Source organism: Cloeon dipterum, chromosome 3 (genome assembly GCF_949628265.1).
Source record: "Cloeon dipterum chromosome 3, ieCloDipt1.1, whole genome shotgun sequence".
NCBI lineage: Eukaryota > Metazoa > Arthropoda > Insecta > Ephemeroptera > Baetidae > Cloeon > Cloeon dipterum.
The window spans coordinates 6,166,747-6,183,788 of record NC_088788.1 but is presented as its reverse complement, the minus strand read 5'-3'; the positions used below and the strand labels follow the sequence as shown (position 1 = coordinate 6,183,788).

At 37.8% G+C, this 17,042-nt stretch overlaps 3 protein-coding genes across 3 annotated transcripts; all 3 read left to right on the top strand.

Moving 5' to 3' along the window:
- The first annotated feature begins 2,070 nt into the window (after window positions 1-2,070).
- LOC135938503 (esterase E4-like) lies at window positions 2,071-5,457 on the top strand. The gene is made up of 9 exons (XM_065482166.1): window positions 2,071-2,314; window positions 2,486-2,623; window positions 2,674-2,824; window positions 3,179-3,364; window positions 3,563-3,901; window positions 4,232-4,398; window positions 4,451-4,607; window positions 4,842-4,974; window positions 5,025-5,457. Exons 1-9 carry the CDS (start codon window positions 2,102-2,104, stop codon window positions 5,284-5,286), a joined length of 1,746 nt encoding a protein of 581 aa, XP_065338238.1. The 5' UTR covers window positions 2,071-2,101; the 3' UTR covers window positions 5,287-5,457.
- A 2,224-nt stretch (window positions 5,458-7,681) lies between these two features.
- LOC135941061 (esterase B1-like) lies at window positions 7,682-12,168 on the top strand. Its single transcript, XM_065486287.1, has 6 exons — window positions 7,682-7,892; window positions 10,771-10,910; window positions 10,970-11,120; window positions 11,395-11,472; window positions 11,521-11,574; window positions 12,023-12,168. The coding sequence occupies exons 1-6, from the start codon at window positions 7,682-7,684 to the stop codon at window positions 12,166-12,168; spliced, it is 780 nt and encodes a 259-aa protein (XP_065342359.1).
- A 1,231-nt stretch (window positions 12,169-13,399) lies between these two features.
- On the top strand, window positions 13,400-16,756 carry LOC135940519 (esterase E4-like). The gene is made up of 9 exons (XM_065485439.1): window positions 13,400-13,657; window positions 13,886-14,023; window positions 14,083-14,233; window positions 14,579-14,764; window positions 14,919-15,251; window positions 15,557-15,723; window positions 15,778-15,934; window positions 16,170-16,302; window positions 16,353-16,756. The coding sequence occupies exons 1-9, from the start codon at window positions 13,445-13,447 to the stop codon at window positions 16,591-16,593; spliced, it is 1,719 nt and encodes a 572-aa protein (XP_065341511.1). The 5' UTR covers window positions 13,400-13,444; the 3' UTR covers window positions 16,594-16,756.
- The last annotated feature ends 286 nt before the right edge of the window (window positions 16,757-17,042 follow it).

Genomic DNA, 17,042 nt, shown 5'->3' with positions numbered 1-17,042 from the left:
CCCTTCCCGGTCCTCCGGTCCTCGGACAGGGATAAAAAGAGCAAAAAAAAGAACTGTTTTCATTGAAATGAGATTGCGGGATGGAGCCAAGTGAGCTTTTATCCCAGACACTTTTTGAACGCAATTTTTCATTGCATTTGGCCTTGGTTTCGACTTATAACCAACAGACGTGGATAGCTTTTCAGTAATATTGACACAGAGCCGCTAATAGAAACTCATTTAACATGGGAAAAGATATGGACGTGGATCTGCGCAGGGCGAACGCGCGTTGGTCTGCTGAACAGCGCGACTCTATATATTAGGACCTATTGCCAGAGACTCGCTCTTTAAAGTATTTTTTATTGACATGAACTTTTTGGTGTATATGAACCATTTACACAAGATTTGGACTTCTTTTTCGGGCGATTTTTGTGTGAAAATAAAGCAAAGCTGAATTATACATTTAATTGTTCACATTTTTAGACAACAAATAGATTTGATTAGGAATATTCTAATGTTATTAATAATCTGGACGATAGCTTTGAGTAAAACAAAATTTAATTGAATTTAACTTGTTCAAATTTAAATCAAGGATTAATTACATTTTAGAAAATCCCATGATACAAAATGTTTGTTTTGATTTTTGCAGTATGCAACGCTATGCCATCAACAACTGAGAGATGAGACTGAAGAATTCAGAATCACACACTTCTTAATTTTCTACAAAGGGAAGCTCTTACTTTTTGCTGGGAAATGAATTGATGGTTTTCAAAAAAATTCCATCACGACTTTACATAAATATTTGTAATTGGATTAAATCGTGTCAATTAAACAAAAATTAAAAAAAAACGAATCAATTTTCTGTCTTGAGTTAAATATGAGGATGTAAATGTGGAAAAAAACTAGGCAACTTTGCTTCAAAGGTAGGAAAGAGCGATTCCCAGATGCCGTCCGAATATTCCTGCAGTGCGATTTGAATCACGAGGAGGAACATTTTAAGAAACCAATATGCTTTTCCTGTCGTTTGTTAATTTATTGAAACTATTTAATTTTTATTTATTTTCAACAGGTATATTCCCTTGATTCCACCCCAGGGATTTTTGCCTCTTGAATTCTTCTGGAAACAAACTCACACTTTCAGGTAATATATTTATATGATTTGAAAATCCCCTGGGTAGTTGAGTTTATTATGGTCTTGTATAAATTTTATTAAATTTGTTTCAGCATTCAAGATGATTCTTATGCATCCTGTTTTCGAAAAAATTGCAGAGGAAATAGCTAAAAGGAAGATGCTAGAAAAGTATGTGAACTCAGACGAATTCAATGATGACTCTGGCTTTTGTGTGATTTGTGAAGAAAACTCGATGGAGATCGAAGAGCACATGAATCTCGTGCATCACAACAAACACAATGATACACCATGCTGCTACAGCATTAATCAGTTTGAAGATAGAAGAATAATGGCACCGGTGGGAGTGTATCTCGACAGTGAACTTTCCAAATGCAGATTATGTAAAGGAGTCTATTACAATCACCGGCTTGAAAACCACAGATGCGGCAATCCTGGTGGCGCGATCGACGAAGGAAGCGGGTCACAATACTGTCTACTTTGTCAATACCGCACTGACGAGCTTGAATTCCATTGGATTGGATCTCATTTTGATAATTATTCATATCACATACGAATCATCAATGGAATTTTAACCCTTCTTCCGAGATTCACACAAGATTGTGACTTGGAACTAATTCCGTCTTGCGAATGTGGCTCATGTCAGCGATTTACCTACATCAAACGCATGAGACGTAAATGTAAAAAATAAGGAAGATCGAGTGGGGGAGGGGCTACTTAAAAATTTCATTTTATAAATTATCAGGTCCAAGTGATATTTAAAATATTAAAACGAAACTTGTAAATTTTATATTTTAATTCTTGGCTGCACACCATATTATACACTTTTTTAACCACTCGGGAATTTTGTTTTTGTCAATTCGACGTTTAGCTTTGTACAAGGTCAGTGCGGTGAACCGCATTCAAAATTAAAATCCGGAGCCACTCACAATCAGCATATAAAGGATTGTTGTTTTTTTTCCGGTCAACTCAGTAGTTGGCTTCTGATCGAAAATGAAGCTACATGGGTCGGTCCTGGTCGCCTTATTTTCTCTGCTGCAGCTTTCTACGCAGCAGAGACCAAAGCCGAGGAACTCCCTTACGGTGACCATTAAGCAGGGCACCCTGACCGGAAAGGTCATGCAGTCTTTACTCAACAAACGAGACTTTTCTGCATTCCAAGGAATCCCGTATGCGGTGCCGCCGGTTGGAAATCTCAGATTCACGGTTAGTGAATAAATAATTAAAAATAAAACAAAGCTTAAACATGAAAACACTATTAACCGCCCTTTTGGCTTTGAAATTATATGAAAACCACATTCGTAAAATAAAATGAACGTCTTTAACCCTTTTCACAATTAACCAAGAAATCAAGGAAGCTGATATTTTTAAATTTAGGACCCGGTTGAGCATAAGGGATGGAAAGGCACCTTGATGGCCACGCAGGAGGGTAATGACTGTTCGCAGTACAACCACATTACCCGAATCTTTTCTGGCTCTGAAGACTGCCTTTTTCTCAACGTCTACACACCCCAAGTGAGTTCAGAATCACCGCCCGCATCATTTATTAATTTTAAAGTCTGTAGATAAAATCTAAACGGCCGCTGCCGGTGATGGTGTGGATCCACGGCGGTGGAATGGTGGCAGAGTCGAGCAGCGCCCAACTCACGGGTCCGGAGATTTTGATGGACAAGGACATTGTCCTCGTCACTCTAAACTACAGACTCGGACTCGTTGGTACGTTAAATTTTATTAATGGGTGGTTGGAAAAATGAAATTATTCAAAAATAAAGGATTGCAATAATTAAAAAATAGAGTTTATACCCTCTAAAATATTCGTTTAACGGATGAAATTTATTTGTTTGGGTGCATTTTTTATTTTCTAAGGGATGAAAAGTTTCAAGAATCTTTTAAATTTTTTTTCTTATGCAAATCTCGTTCGAGTTTCTTCATTCCTTCAAGAGAAAAAAAATTAAGAGTCAGCAAAATAATTTTGTATTGATCTTGAAGGCTCCGTTTGTACTGGGAGTATTTGAATACAAAAAGAAGCAATATTTCCAGCTAAAATTCATGTTTTTTTACTCAATTTAGGTCTGTTGAACCTGGGCACTAAAGATCTGCACGGTAATTACTTAATTAGGGACCAAATCCTAGCTTTGAAGTGGGTTCAGAAAAACATTGCGGCATTTGGTGGCGACCCGAATTCTGTAACACTGTTTGGGTGGAGTGCTGGAGCAGCAAGCATTCATTTCATGCTTATTTCACCCCTGGCCAAAGGTAATACAATCCACGCATCATTTCCTTCCATTATTACGGTCAAATTAGACTCTCTAGAATTTTTATATACTCAAAAAGGTTTAAAATATCAAAAATTGAGATTTTATCTAGATTTCTGAGAAATTTATCGTCTCTAAATTATTGATTAATGAATTGGTTAAAGATTTTGTGTTTTTTGAGCCTACTGTAATTTTTCAGGACTATACCACAAGGCGATTTTGCAAAGTGGCTGTGCGTTGAACGACTGGGCATTCCAGGCGAACGGCTTCCAGGTTTATGCGCGAGCTGTGGAAAATCTGGGCTGCGGGAAAGGTGGGAATGAAGAAAAGCTGAAATGCCTGCGCGGTTTAGACATTCAGAAACTGGTGGACGAGGCGAGCGCCCTGACCGTTCGCGAGAGACGCAGAGACCCTGCTGTCTCGCTCGAGAGTGCCAACAAGCGAGAAGTGCTTTTCAAAAACCATGACATGCTTGCCCTGCCAGACGTGCCCATCATGGCCGGGGTCACCACTCGCGAGGGCATGCTCAACATGATTTGTGAGTCTATTTTATGATAGTAATTTTTTACTAAATGAAGTGAAATGAGTTTCTTAGTTTGACGTTTGATATTAATTAAAATTGCCTAAAATTAGGACGGACAACTCATTCATAAAATTTTAATTTTTACACAATAATATAATATAGTAAGAAAATTTTGGGAGAAAAATTTGTTTCAATATAAACATGTTAAATAAGTTTATTTCGTGGGATTATATTGCAATAGATTTTTGAGAAATTTCGAATGGAACATGACAAACACAAATTTTAGTATTTATTTAAAATTTCCTCCCAATGTTGATTAAATAAATCAAATTTGTGAAATTTTAGTGCTTCGTCCGCTCGACCTGACAAAGGAATTCACCGAAAACAGGGACTTCTATGTTCCTCGCTTGTTAGGACTAAAGAGAAACACTTCCCAGTTTGAAAATGCGTGGAAACAAATATCAACTTACTACAAATCCATGCCTGTTGATGAAACGGAGCAATATCTCCTGGTATATATTTTTAATTTCTAATAATTGAAGTTAAATTAATTAAATTCAACAGATGGCTTCAGACGCTGAATACACGCTTGGAGTGGACTGGCTGGTGAGAGACTTGGTTACCAAAAAGAACAGGAAGAGTCCGGTTTTCTATTATCAGTTATCGTTCAACGGCTCTATCACTAGTTTGATCAAGAGCCGCGTGCCAACCAACAGGACAGGTTCGTATCGATTTTAAATGAAAAATTAATCCAAATAAAATGAAAAAGAGGACAGATAAATCTCAATTAAGCTATTTTACGTGCACTATCTAAATTTGGTTTTGAATGAAAACTGGTTATCCAAATTTTAATTAATTTCTCAAAAATAATAATTCATTTAAGAGTGTAAATTTGTATTTTGAATATTTTTTAATTTTCAAAAACCAATTGTGAAAAATGATTAAATAATTATAGGAATTTCCCACGGCGACGACCTGGGCTATCTGTTCACGATGAACATTTCCGACTCGTGGCAGCGCGCTCCTGCCCGGGACAGAGCCTTCATCAGCCAGATCACGACCCTGTGGGCCAACTTCGCAGAGAAAGGGTACGAGTATATTTCCTCCCTTGAATATTTAAATAACAACACGCATTTAGGAACCCGACTCCGGACGCAACAAGCGGCGTCAAGTGGCTGCCGGTGCGCAAATCGAGCAACGCGCCAGAAAAAATAGTCACAAGCTACTTGGACCTGGGAGAAAAGCTGGTCATGAACGACAGGAGTCTCAACGACAAACGCATGCAGTTCTGGATCAAACTCATCAGGGAATATTCCGTGTACTTTAAAGGCCACGCAGATGTCTCTGACAGCGTATATGATGTCCCTAAACGCGTAAAACGAACAGCTGGGTTTCATTAAAACTAGTAAATCTTTAGCCAAGAACAGGAAAATGTATTATAAAGTCATATGCAAATTATTTTTTCTGAATGTCGTTTATTGTTAAATAATTTTTTTAATTTTAAAAAACGGTCTTTTAGATTAGCTTTTTCTATTCCATTTCAAATAAAAATAAATATTTCTAGAGCATTATAATAATTTGAAGTTTTTGTACTCACCACATTGACAAAGTCCTGAGAGGTGATTGCGGAGGTGAGTCGCTTTTACGCCTTTGCAGCCAGGGTTTGTTCGGCTCCGATTGCGAAACAAAATCCGGAGAGTGCATGGAGAGCGACGATGAAATCATCCCACGGAATTTCTCCAAATCCCGATAGGCCATTAGGTAAAAATTTATAAAATTAAATCAAAGCAGGTGAACTCTCCGTTAATATTTTTATATTAATCAAACTAATAAACGATTGCATGCATAAAAATAGCAATTATGCATAGTTTCATTCTAGTGGCTTATTTATTTTATCATTAATAAAAATATCAGTGAATCACGTAAATTTAGTGCCATATAGTCTTTCCAGATCAAACTATATATTTATCAACAACTCTGAGCCCAAAGTGGATATTTTTCTCTTCCCCGCGCCAACAACTTTTATTTAAACGCCAGACATTTGTCCCTAAAGCCGCTGAAAAGGTGCGAAAACCAGCAAGTGCCAAGTCCATTGAGCTATATTATATTCTAGCGTTTTGAAACAGTCGAACGATTAGTCCCCTTTAGCTATCACTAGCATTTGGCAACCATAGAGGAATAGATTTAAAAAGTACTCAAATATATCACAGCAGAACTTAAGGCGCGCGTTGGGGCAGTTCAAGCCGAGTATAATTTCACGACACCGTTCTAAGAATGCCTTTAACAGCATGAGCCAACGTTCTACTATTAAATAACACAGTTAAAGGATTGAAAATAAATAAATAAAAAAAAAGATAATACAATTTTTGGCAGTGCCTTCTGCGCTGATAATAAGAGCAAAGACCGACAAAAATCGCTTTCCTAATTCGATCGAAATTCCTAAATTATTCCCTAGCATCATTTTTGGTGGTATGATAGAATGCAACAAATTTAAGCAATGGACTTTGCGTAACAGGTATTTTTCTAAAGGGAGGAATCACTATCATTTTCCCTGCAAGAGAGCTGAAGTAAGGAGAAAATAACCCAGCACTACGTCGACATTGATATCCAAGAATAGGTACAGAAATTAATTTTTGAACGTCATTGAAATATTTATGTAAATTATTCTCACAATCAGCTCGACTTTCTGACTTTTTTTGATAATTCTTGCAGACCGTATCACTGGATCAACGTCAACTAGAAAATTCCGGGGATTTTTACCTCTTGAAAGAACTTCTTCTGGGAAAAAACTCACACTTTTCAGGTAATTTTTAAATGATTTGAAAATCACCAGGTGGTGTATAGATGAGTTTATTGTCCTCTATTAATTGTATTAAAAATTGTTTCAGAGTATTCAAGATGAATGCAATGCATTCTTTTTTCGAAAGAATAAACGAGGGTATAAATAAAAGGCAGATGCTAGAAAAGTATGTGAACTCGGACGAATTCAATGATGACTCTGGCTTTTGTGTGATTTGTGAAGAAAACTCGACGAACATCGAAGAACACATTGCTATCGTGCATCACAATGAACACTATGATACACCATGCTGCTACAGCATTAATCAGTTTGAAGATAGAAGAATAATGGCACCGGTGGGAGTTTATCTCGACAGTGAACTGTCAAAATGCGGATTATGCAAGGGAGTCTATTACAATCACCGGCTTGAAAACCACAGATGCGGCAATTCTGATGGCGCGATCGACGAAGGAAGTGGGTCACAATACTGTCTACTGTGTCAATACCGCACTGACGAGCTTGAATTCCATTGGATTGGATCCCATTTTGATAATTATTCATATCAAAAAAAGACGATCAATGGAATTTTAACCCTTCTTCCGAGATTCACACAGGACTGCGATTTGGAACTAATTCTGTCTTGCGAATGTGGCTCTTGTCAGCGATTTACCTACATCAACCGCATGAGACGTAAATGTAAAAAATAAGGAAGATCAAAAGTGGCATGATCTACTGAAAAATTTCATTTCAAAGAATTATCAAGTCTATAATATATGATATATTAAAAATAAATTAAAAACGAAATGATCTTGTAAATGTGAGATTTTAATTCGTGGCCGCACACTATGCACTGTTTTAACCTCTTCCTGGGTATTTTGTTATTGTCAATTCGTCATTAGGCTTTGCTCAAGGTCAGTGGTGAACCGCATTCAAAAATAAAATCGGGAGCCACTCGGCTTAAGAAGGATTTTCGTTTTTTCCGGTCAACTCAGTAGTTAATAGCTTTCTGATCGAAAATGAAGCTACATGGGTCGGTCCTGGTCGTCTTATTTTCTCTGCTGCAGCTTTCTACGCAGCAGAGACCAAAGCCGAGGAACTCCCTTACGGTGGCCATTAAGCAGGGCACCCTGACCGGAAAGGTCATGCAGTCTTTACTCAACAAACGAGACTTTTCTGCATTCCAAGGAATTCCGTATGCGGTGCCGCCGGTTGGAAATCTCAGATTCACGATTAGTGCATCAGATCTACAGCAAACCAGAAATTTAAAACATTGATTTAAACAAAATATAAATATTTACTTTTGTTTTTGTTTTGATCAATATTTTATAAATATATAATTTAAATTGAGGCTCTTTTAAGTGCTGGTGGCATTTAGGTACAAATTTGAGCAATATTACCAGCGTATTTTTTACTCAATATAGGTCTGTTGAACTTGCTGCAAGGCAATTATGCAATTAGGGACCAAAGCCATGCTTTGAAGTGGGTTTAGAAAAATATTGCGTCATTTGGTGGCAACACGAATTCTGTGAAACTGTTTGGGTGGAATGCTGGAGCAGCAAGCATTCATTTCATGCTTACTGCACGCCTGGCAAAAGGTAATACAATCCCTGCATAATTTCCTTTCTATATATGGTCACGAGGACTTGCTAAATTTTTTTCATAATCAAAATGTTTAAAAATCTTATCTGGAATTTCTACAAATTTATTTCCTCTTACATATAACAATTGAAAAAATGATTATTAGTCGATGCTATTTAAATTCTACGAGTTCTTCGAACCAAACGTAATTTTTCAGGACTATATCACAAGGCGATTTTGCAAAGTGGCTGTGCGTTGAACGACTGGCCATTCCAGGAATACGGTTTCGAGGTCTATGGGCGAGCTGTGGAAAACCTGGGCTGCGGGGACAGTTGGGATGAAGAAAAGATCTATAGACATCCAGAAACTGGTGGACGAGGCGAGCGCCCTGACCGTTCGCGAGAGACGCAGAGACCCTGCTGTCGCGCTTGATGGTGCCTACACCACCACATTTGGGTCTGCAGGCACCCGTTTGGGCAGTTCAGACCGAGTATTTATGCGACAAATTAAACACAAAAAAATTTATTTTATATTATTGTTGGTATTATATTTGCTATAATTTTTTGAGAAATAAGATGATACGAAAAAAACACACATTGGAATTTTTTTAAAATTCCCTCAATATTAATTATTAAAAATCAAATTCCGTTACTGATTTGTAGGGTACCTACACTTCTACGTTCCTCGCTTGCTGGGATTGAAAAGGAACACTAAATTATTCCCTAGCATCATTTTTGGTGGTATGATAGAATGCAACAAATTCAAGCAATGAACGTTCCGTAACAGATATATTTCTAAAAGGAAGGAATCACTATCATTTTCCCTGCGAGAGAGCTGAAGTAAGGAGAAAATAACCCAGCACTACGTCGACATTGATATCCAAGAATAGGTAGAGAAATTAATTTTTGAACGTCATAGAAATATTTATGTAAAATATTCTTACCAACAGCTCGACTTTCTGACTTTTGAACTTTGATCACACTAATGAGATACATTTTAATAATTGATAATTCTTGCAGACCGTATCACTGGATCAACGTCAAATAGGAAATTCCGGGGATTTTTACCTCCTGAAAGAACTTCTTCTGGGGAAAAACTCACACATTTCAGGTAATTTTTATAAGATTTGAAAATCACCAGGTGGTGTATAGATGAGTTTATTGTCCTCTATTAATTGTATTAAAAATTGTTTCAGAGTATTCAATATGAATGCAATGGATTCTTTTTTGAGAAGAATAAACGAGGATATAGCTAAAAGGGAGATGCTAGAAAAGAGTGAGTACTCAGACGAGCTTAATGATGCCACTGGCTTTTGTGTGATTTGTGAAGAAAACTCGATGGAGATCAAAGAGCACATAAATCTCGTGCATCACAATCAACACAATGATACACCATGCTGCTACAGCATTAATCACTTTGAAGGTAGAAAAATAATGGCACCGGTGGGAGTTTATCTCGACAGTGAACTGTCCAAATGCAGATTATGTAAAGGAGTCTTTTATAATCACCGGCTTGAAAACCACAAATGCGTCAACTTTAATGGCGCGATCGACGAAGGAAGCGGGTCACAATACTGTCTACTGTGTCAATACCGCACTGACGAGCTTGAATTCCATTGGATTGGATCCCATTTTGATAATCATTCATATCAAAAAAAGACGATCAATGGAATTTTAACCCTTCTTCCGAGATTCACACAGAACTGTGATTTGAAACTAATTCCGCCATGCAAATGTGGCTCTTGTCAGCGATTTACCTACATCAACCGCTTGAGACGTAAATGTTAAAAATAAGGAAGATCAAAAGTGGCATGAGCTACTGAAAAAAAAAATTTTTTTTTAAAGATTTATCAAGTCCAAATGATATTTGAAACATTAAAAATGATATGAACTTTTAAATGTGAGATTTTAATTCTTGGCTGCACACCCTATATATACTTTTTTGACCACTTTGGGAATTTAGTTATTGTCAAATAGTCATTAAGCTTTGTACGCGGTCAGTGCGGTGAACCGCATTTAAAAAAAAAATCGGCAGCCACTCGGCTTAAGAAGGATTTTCGTTTTTTTTCCCGGTCAACTCAGTAGTTAGCTTCTGATCGAAAATGAAGCTACATGGGTCGATTCTGGTCGTCTTATTTTCTCTGCTGCGGCTTTCTACGCAGCAGAGACCAAAGCCGAGGAACTCCCTTACGGTGACCATTCAGCAGGGCACCCTGACCGGAAAGGTCATGCGCAGTCTTTACTCAACAAACGAGACTTTTCTGCATTCCAAGGAAGTCCGTATGCGGGGCCGCCGGTTGGAAAACTCAGATTCACGGTTAGTGCACCTACAGCAAACAAGAAATTTAAAACATTGATTTAATCAAAATATAAATATTTACTTTTGTTTTTGTTTTGATTAAACAAAAAAACACTATCTCCTTGAAGTTTGAAATTATAATAATAACCAAAGATATCAAATTATATATTTAAAAATTTCTTAAGATATTACAATATCAAGGAAGCTGACCAGGTGATGTTTTTTAACTAGAACCCAGTTGAGCACGCAGGTTGGAACGGCACCTTGATGGCCACGCAGGAAGGAAGTGACTGTCCGCAGTACGAACACATTACCCGACTCTTTTCTGGCTCTGAAGACTGCCTCTTTCTCAACGTCTACACACCCCAAGTGAATTCAGAATTATATTCATGATTTGTTTAATTTTAAAATTTAATCAACCGTCGCAGATCAACTCAAAACGGGCACTGCCGGTGATGGTGTGGATCCACGGTGGAGGAATGGTCGAAGGGTCAAGCAGCGTCCAACTCACGGGTCCGGAGATTTTGATGGACAAGGACATTGTCCTCGTCACTTTAAATTACAGACTCGGACTCCTTGGTGCGTCAAATTTTTTAAATTATATCAGTCGGTGATTTTAAATAAGTTGAAACTATCAAAATATAAAAGGTTTCTATTAATTAAAATACATTTTTAAACCAGGTTTCTGTCTGAAATACTTGTTATTTTCAGCAAACGGATGAAATTTATTTTTTTGCGTTGAACAACTGGGTATTCCAGGAGTACGGCTTCGAGGTCTATGGGCGAACTGTGGAAAACCTGGGCTGCGGGGACAGTTGGGATGAAGAAAAGATGAAATGACTGCGCGATCTAGACGTCCAGAAACTGGTGGACGAGGCGAGCGCCCTGACCGTTCGCGAGAGACGCAGATACCTGGCTGTCTCGCTCGAGAGTACCCGAGCACCCGAGCTTTTCAGAAATGATAAAATGCTATTGCCAGACGTGCCCATCATGACCGGGGTCACCACTCACGAGGGCATGCTCAACATGATTTGTGAGTCTACTTTATGATAATTGTTTGGCTAAATGCGTTCTTTAAAAATCATGTTTGGAAACTAATTTAGAAAAACAAAATAATAGGGACGAAATTCTTCATTAATAAAATTGTAATATTTACAAAATTATTTTTGGGAGAAAATTTTGTTTGATTATGCGGCGAACACTGTCGCGCGCCCCGACACCCGGTAGTGGCCGCGCGTTGCGCCTTGGGTCTGCAGGCACCCGTTTGGGGCAGTTCAGACCGAGTATTTATGCGACAAATCAAACACAAATAAATTTGATAATGTATGTTATTGTTGGTATTATATTTGCTATAATTTTTTGAGAAATAGAAGATGATATGAAAAATACACACATAGGAATTTATTTAAAATTCCCTCAATATTAATTACTAAAAATCAAATTCCGTTACTGATTAAAAAATCAAATTTGTGATGTTATAGTGCTTCGTCCGCTCAACGTGACAAAGGAATTCACCGGAAACATGGACTTCTACGTTCCTCGCTTGCTGGGATTGAAAAGAAACACTAAATTATTCCCTAGCATCATTTTTGGTGGCATGATAGAATGCAACAAATTCAAGCAATGAACTTTGCGTAACAGATATATTTCTAAAAGGAAGGAATCACTATCATTTTCCCTGCGAGAGAGCTGAAGTAAGGAGAAAATAACCCAGCACTACGTCGACATTGATAGCCAAGAATAGGTACAGAAATTAATTTTTGAACGTCATTGAAATATTTATGTAAATTATTCTCTTAATCAGCTCGACTTTCTGACTTTTTTTATAATTCTTGCAGACCGTATCACTGGTTCAACGTCAAATAGAAAATTCCGGGGATTTTTACCTCTTGAAAGAACTTCTTCTGGGAAAAAACTCACACATTTCAGGTAATTTTTATATGATTTGAAAATCACCAGGTGGTGTATAGATGAGTTTATTGTCCTCTATTAATTGTATTAAAAATAGTTTCAGAGTATTCAATATGAATGCAATGCATTATTTTTTGAGAAGAATAAACGAGGATAAAAGGGAGATGCTAGAAAAGAATTTGTACGCAGACGAGCTTGATGATGACACTGGCTTCTGTGTGATTTGTGAAGAAGAATCGCCGGACATCGAACAACATATGGATCTCGTGCATCAAAATGAACAAAATTTTACACCATGCTGCTACAGACTTAATCACTTTGAAGGTAGAAAAATAATGGCACCGGTGGGAGTTTATCTCGACAGTGAACTGTCAAAATGCGGATTATGCAAGGGAGTCTATTACAATCACCGGCTTGAAAACCACAGATGCGGCAATTCTGATGGCGCGATCGACGAAGGAAGTGGGCCAGATTACTGTCTGCTCTGTCAATACCGCACTGACGAGCTTGAATTCCATTGGATTGGATCCCATTTTGATAATTATTCATATCAAAAAAAGACGATCAATGGAATTTTAACCCTTCTTCCGAGATTCACACAGAACTGTGATTTGAAACTAATTCCGCCATGCAAATGTGGCTCTTGTCAGCGATTTACCTACATCAACCGCATGAGACGTAATTGTTTAAAATAAGGAAGATCAAGTGGCATGAGCTACTGAAAAATATCATTTCAAAGATTTATCAGCTCCAAATGATTTTTGAAACATTAAAATTGAAATTAACTTTTAAATGTGAGATTTTAATTCTTGGCTGCACACCCTATATAATTTTTTGACCACTTTGGGAATTTTGTTATTGTTAAACCGTCATTAAGCTTTGGACGCGGTCAGTGCGGTGAACCGCATTTAAAAATAAAATCGGAAGCCACTCAGTTTATAAAGGATTTTGATTTTTCCGGTCAACGACCAGTAGTTAGCTTCTGATCGAAAATGAAGCTACACGGGTCGATCCTGGTCGTCTTATTTTCTCTGCTGCAGCTCTCAACGCAGCAGAGTCCAAGGCCAACGCAGTCCCTGACGGTGACCATTAAGCAGGGCACCCTGACCGGAAAGGTCATGCAGTCGTTACTCAACAAACGAGACTTTTCTGCATTCCAAGGAATCCCGTATGCGGCGCCGCCGGTTGGAAATCTCAGATTCATGGTTAGTGCACCAACAGCAAATACATAATCAAAAAAGATTTTGGTTGATGTTTAGTTTGGAATTATAAGAAAACCACAATTTTAACATCAAATTAACGTCTATAAACGAATCCGGACCAATGCTTTCCTCACCAAAATTAACCAAGATATCAAATTATATATTAAAAAATAATAAATCAAAATAATATTTCACAATTTAAGGGAAAAATGCATATATTTTTTAAATTAGAGCCCAGTTGAGCACGCAGGATGGAACGGCACCTTGATGGCCACGAAAGAAGGAAGTGACTGTCCGCAGTACGACCAAATCACCCGACTCTTTTCTGGCTCTGAAGACTGCCTCTTTCTCAATGTGTACACACCTCAAGTGAATTCAGAATTTAATTCATGATTTGTTTAATTTTAAAATTTAATCAACCGTCGCAGATCAACTCAAAACGGGCACTGCCGGTGATGGTGTGGATCCACGGTGGAGGAATGGTCGAAGGGTCGAGCAGCGTCCAACTCACAGGTCCGGAGATTTTGATGGACAAGGACATTGTCCTCGTCACTCTAAACTACAGACTCGGACTCCTTGGTGCGTCAAAATTTATTTATGGGTTATTTGAAGAAAAAATGAAACTATTAAAATATAATTTAACATAAGGTTTCCCCACTAAAACAATCGTTTTTGGTTATGTAACGTACATGAATTTATTTTCTAAGGGAGGAAAAGTTTAATAAATATTTTATATATTTGTTCTGCATGTCAAAAATGTGCAGTCAAAGCTCGGTCAAGTTTCTCCAATCCATCAGGAGAAAAAATGGAGAGCCGTCAGCAAAATAATTTTGTATTGATCCGAGCCTCCGTCTGTGTTGTTGGCATTTGAATACAAAGAGAAGCAATATTTCCAGCTAAAACTATTTTTTCCCTCCAATATAGGTCTGTTGAACGTGGGTAGTAAAGAGCTGCACGGCAATTATGCAATTAGGGACCAAATTCACGCTTTGAAGTGGGTTCAGGAAAACATTGCGGCATTTGGCGGAGACCCGAATTCTGTGACACTGTTTGGGTGGAATACTGGAGCATCAAGCATTCATTACATTCTTATTTCACCCCTGGCCAAAGGTAATACAACCCTCGAATTATTTCTTATTTTCGGTCCAATAAGACTCTCTAGAATTTTTATATACTCAATAACTGAGAATTTATCTGGAATTTCTGAGAAATTCATTTTCTCAAATTGATGCTTATGTTTTTTGAGCCAAATATAATATTTCAGGGTTGTACCACAAGGCGATTTTGCAAAGTGGCTCTGTGTTTCACAACTGGGCATTCCAGGCGGACGGCTTCAAGGTTTATGGGCGAGCTGTGGAAAACCTGGGCTGCGGAAATGGTAGTTATGAAGAAAAGGCGAAATGCCTGCGCGGTTTGGACATTCAGAAATTGGTGGACGAGGCGAGCGCCCTGACCGTTCGCGAGAGACGCAGATACCTGGCTGTCTCGCTCGAGAGTACCCGAGCACCCGAGCTTTTCAGAAATGATAAAATGCTATTGCCAGACGTGCCCATCATGACCGGAGTCACCACTCATGAGGCCATGCTCAACATGATTTGTGAGTATTTTATGATAATTATTTTTTAATTAATAAATTAAATGAAATACTAGGCTGGAGGTGGAAATTAATTCAGATTACCTAAAATTGGGACGAATTCTTGATTGATAAAATTAAAATTTTACACACGAATACAGCAAGAAATGTTAGGGAGAAAAATTTGTTTCAATATAAACACAGATAAACTTATAATAATTATAATGCAATAGAATTTTGGGAAATTTAAAATTACACAATAAAAACACAAATTTCGGTATTTATTGAAAATTTCCTACCAATGTATTGATAAAAAAGTGATGTTATAGTGCTTCGTCCGCTCAACGTGACAAAGGAATTCACCGAAAACAGGGACTTCTATGTTCCTCGCTTGTTAGGACTGAAGAGAAACACTTCCCAGTTTGAAAATGCGTGGAAACAAATATCAGCTTACTACAAATCCATGCCTGTTGATGAAATGGAGCAATATCTCCTGGTATATTTTTTTTTAATTTCAAATAATTTAAGTTGAATTAATTAAATTCAACAGATGGCTTCAGACGCACAATTCACGCTTGGAGTGGACCAGTTGGTGAGAGAAACGGTTGCCAAAGAGAACAGGAAGAGTCCGGTTTTCTATTATCAGCTATCGTACAACGGCTCTATCACTAGTTTGATTAAGAGCCGCGTGCCAACCAACAGGACAGGTTCGCATTCGTTTTTAAATGAAAAATTAATTAAATAAAAAATGAACAAAAAGGACAAATAACTCTCAAGAAAGCTATTTTCCGTGCCCAATCTGAATTTGGTTAGAAATGAAAACTGATGATCCAAATTTTAATTAATTTCTGAAAAACAATATTCATTTCAGAGTGTAAATTTGTATTTTGAATATTTTCATTTTACAAAAACCAATTGTGAAAAATGATAAAATAATTATAGGAACTTCCCACGGCGACGACCTGGGCTATCTGTTCACGATGAACATTTCCGACTCGTGGCAGCGCGCTCCGGCCCGGGACAGAGCCTTCATCAGCCAGATCACGACCCTGTGGGCCAACTTCGCAGAGAAAGGGTACGAGTATATTTCCTCCCTTGAATATTTAAATAACAACACGCATTTAGGAACCCAACCCCGGACGCAACAAGCGGCGTCAAGTGGCTGCCGGTGCGCAAATCGAGCAACGATCCTGATAAACTAATCACAAGCTACTTGGACCTGGGAGAAAAACTGGTCATGAACGACAGGAGTCTCAACGACAAACGCATGCAGTTCTGGGCCAAACTCATCTGGGAGAATTCTTGGATCTATAAACTTACGAGACCTGACCGCGTAAAACGAGCAGCTGGGTTTCATTTAAACTAGAAAATCTTTAGCCAAGAACAGGAAAATGTTTTGTAAAGTCACATACAAATTATTATTTCTGAATGACGTTAGTTGCTAAATTATTTTTTCAATATTCAATTAATGGTCTTTTTGATTAGCTCTCTATTCCATTTGAAATAAAAATAATCATTTTCAAAAGCAATTTGAAATTTTTGTATTCACGACATTATGACAAAGTTCTAAAAGGTGATTGCGGAGGTGAGTCGCTTTTACGCCTTTTCAGCCTGGATTTCTCGTTTGTTTGGCTCCACTTGCGAAGTAAAATCCGGAGAGTGGAGGGCGACGACGAATCATCCCACGGAATTTCTCCAAATCCCTCTGGGTCATACTGGAAAATTCAAAAAAAAATTATTGAATTATATCAAAGCATGCGTATATAAAGCGCTCCGTATATATTTTTTGTATATCAATCAAACACTTTTGCATGC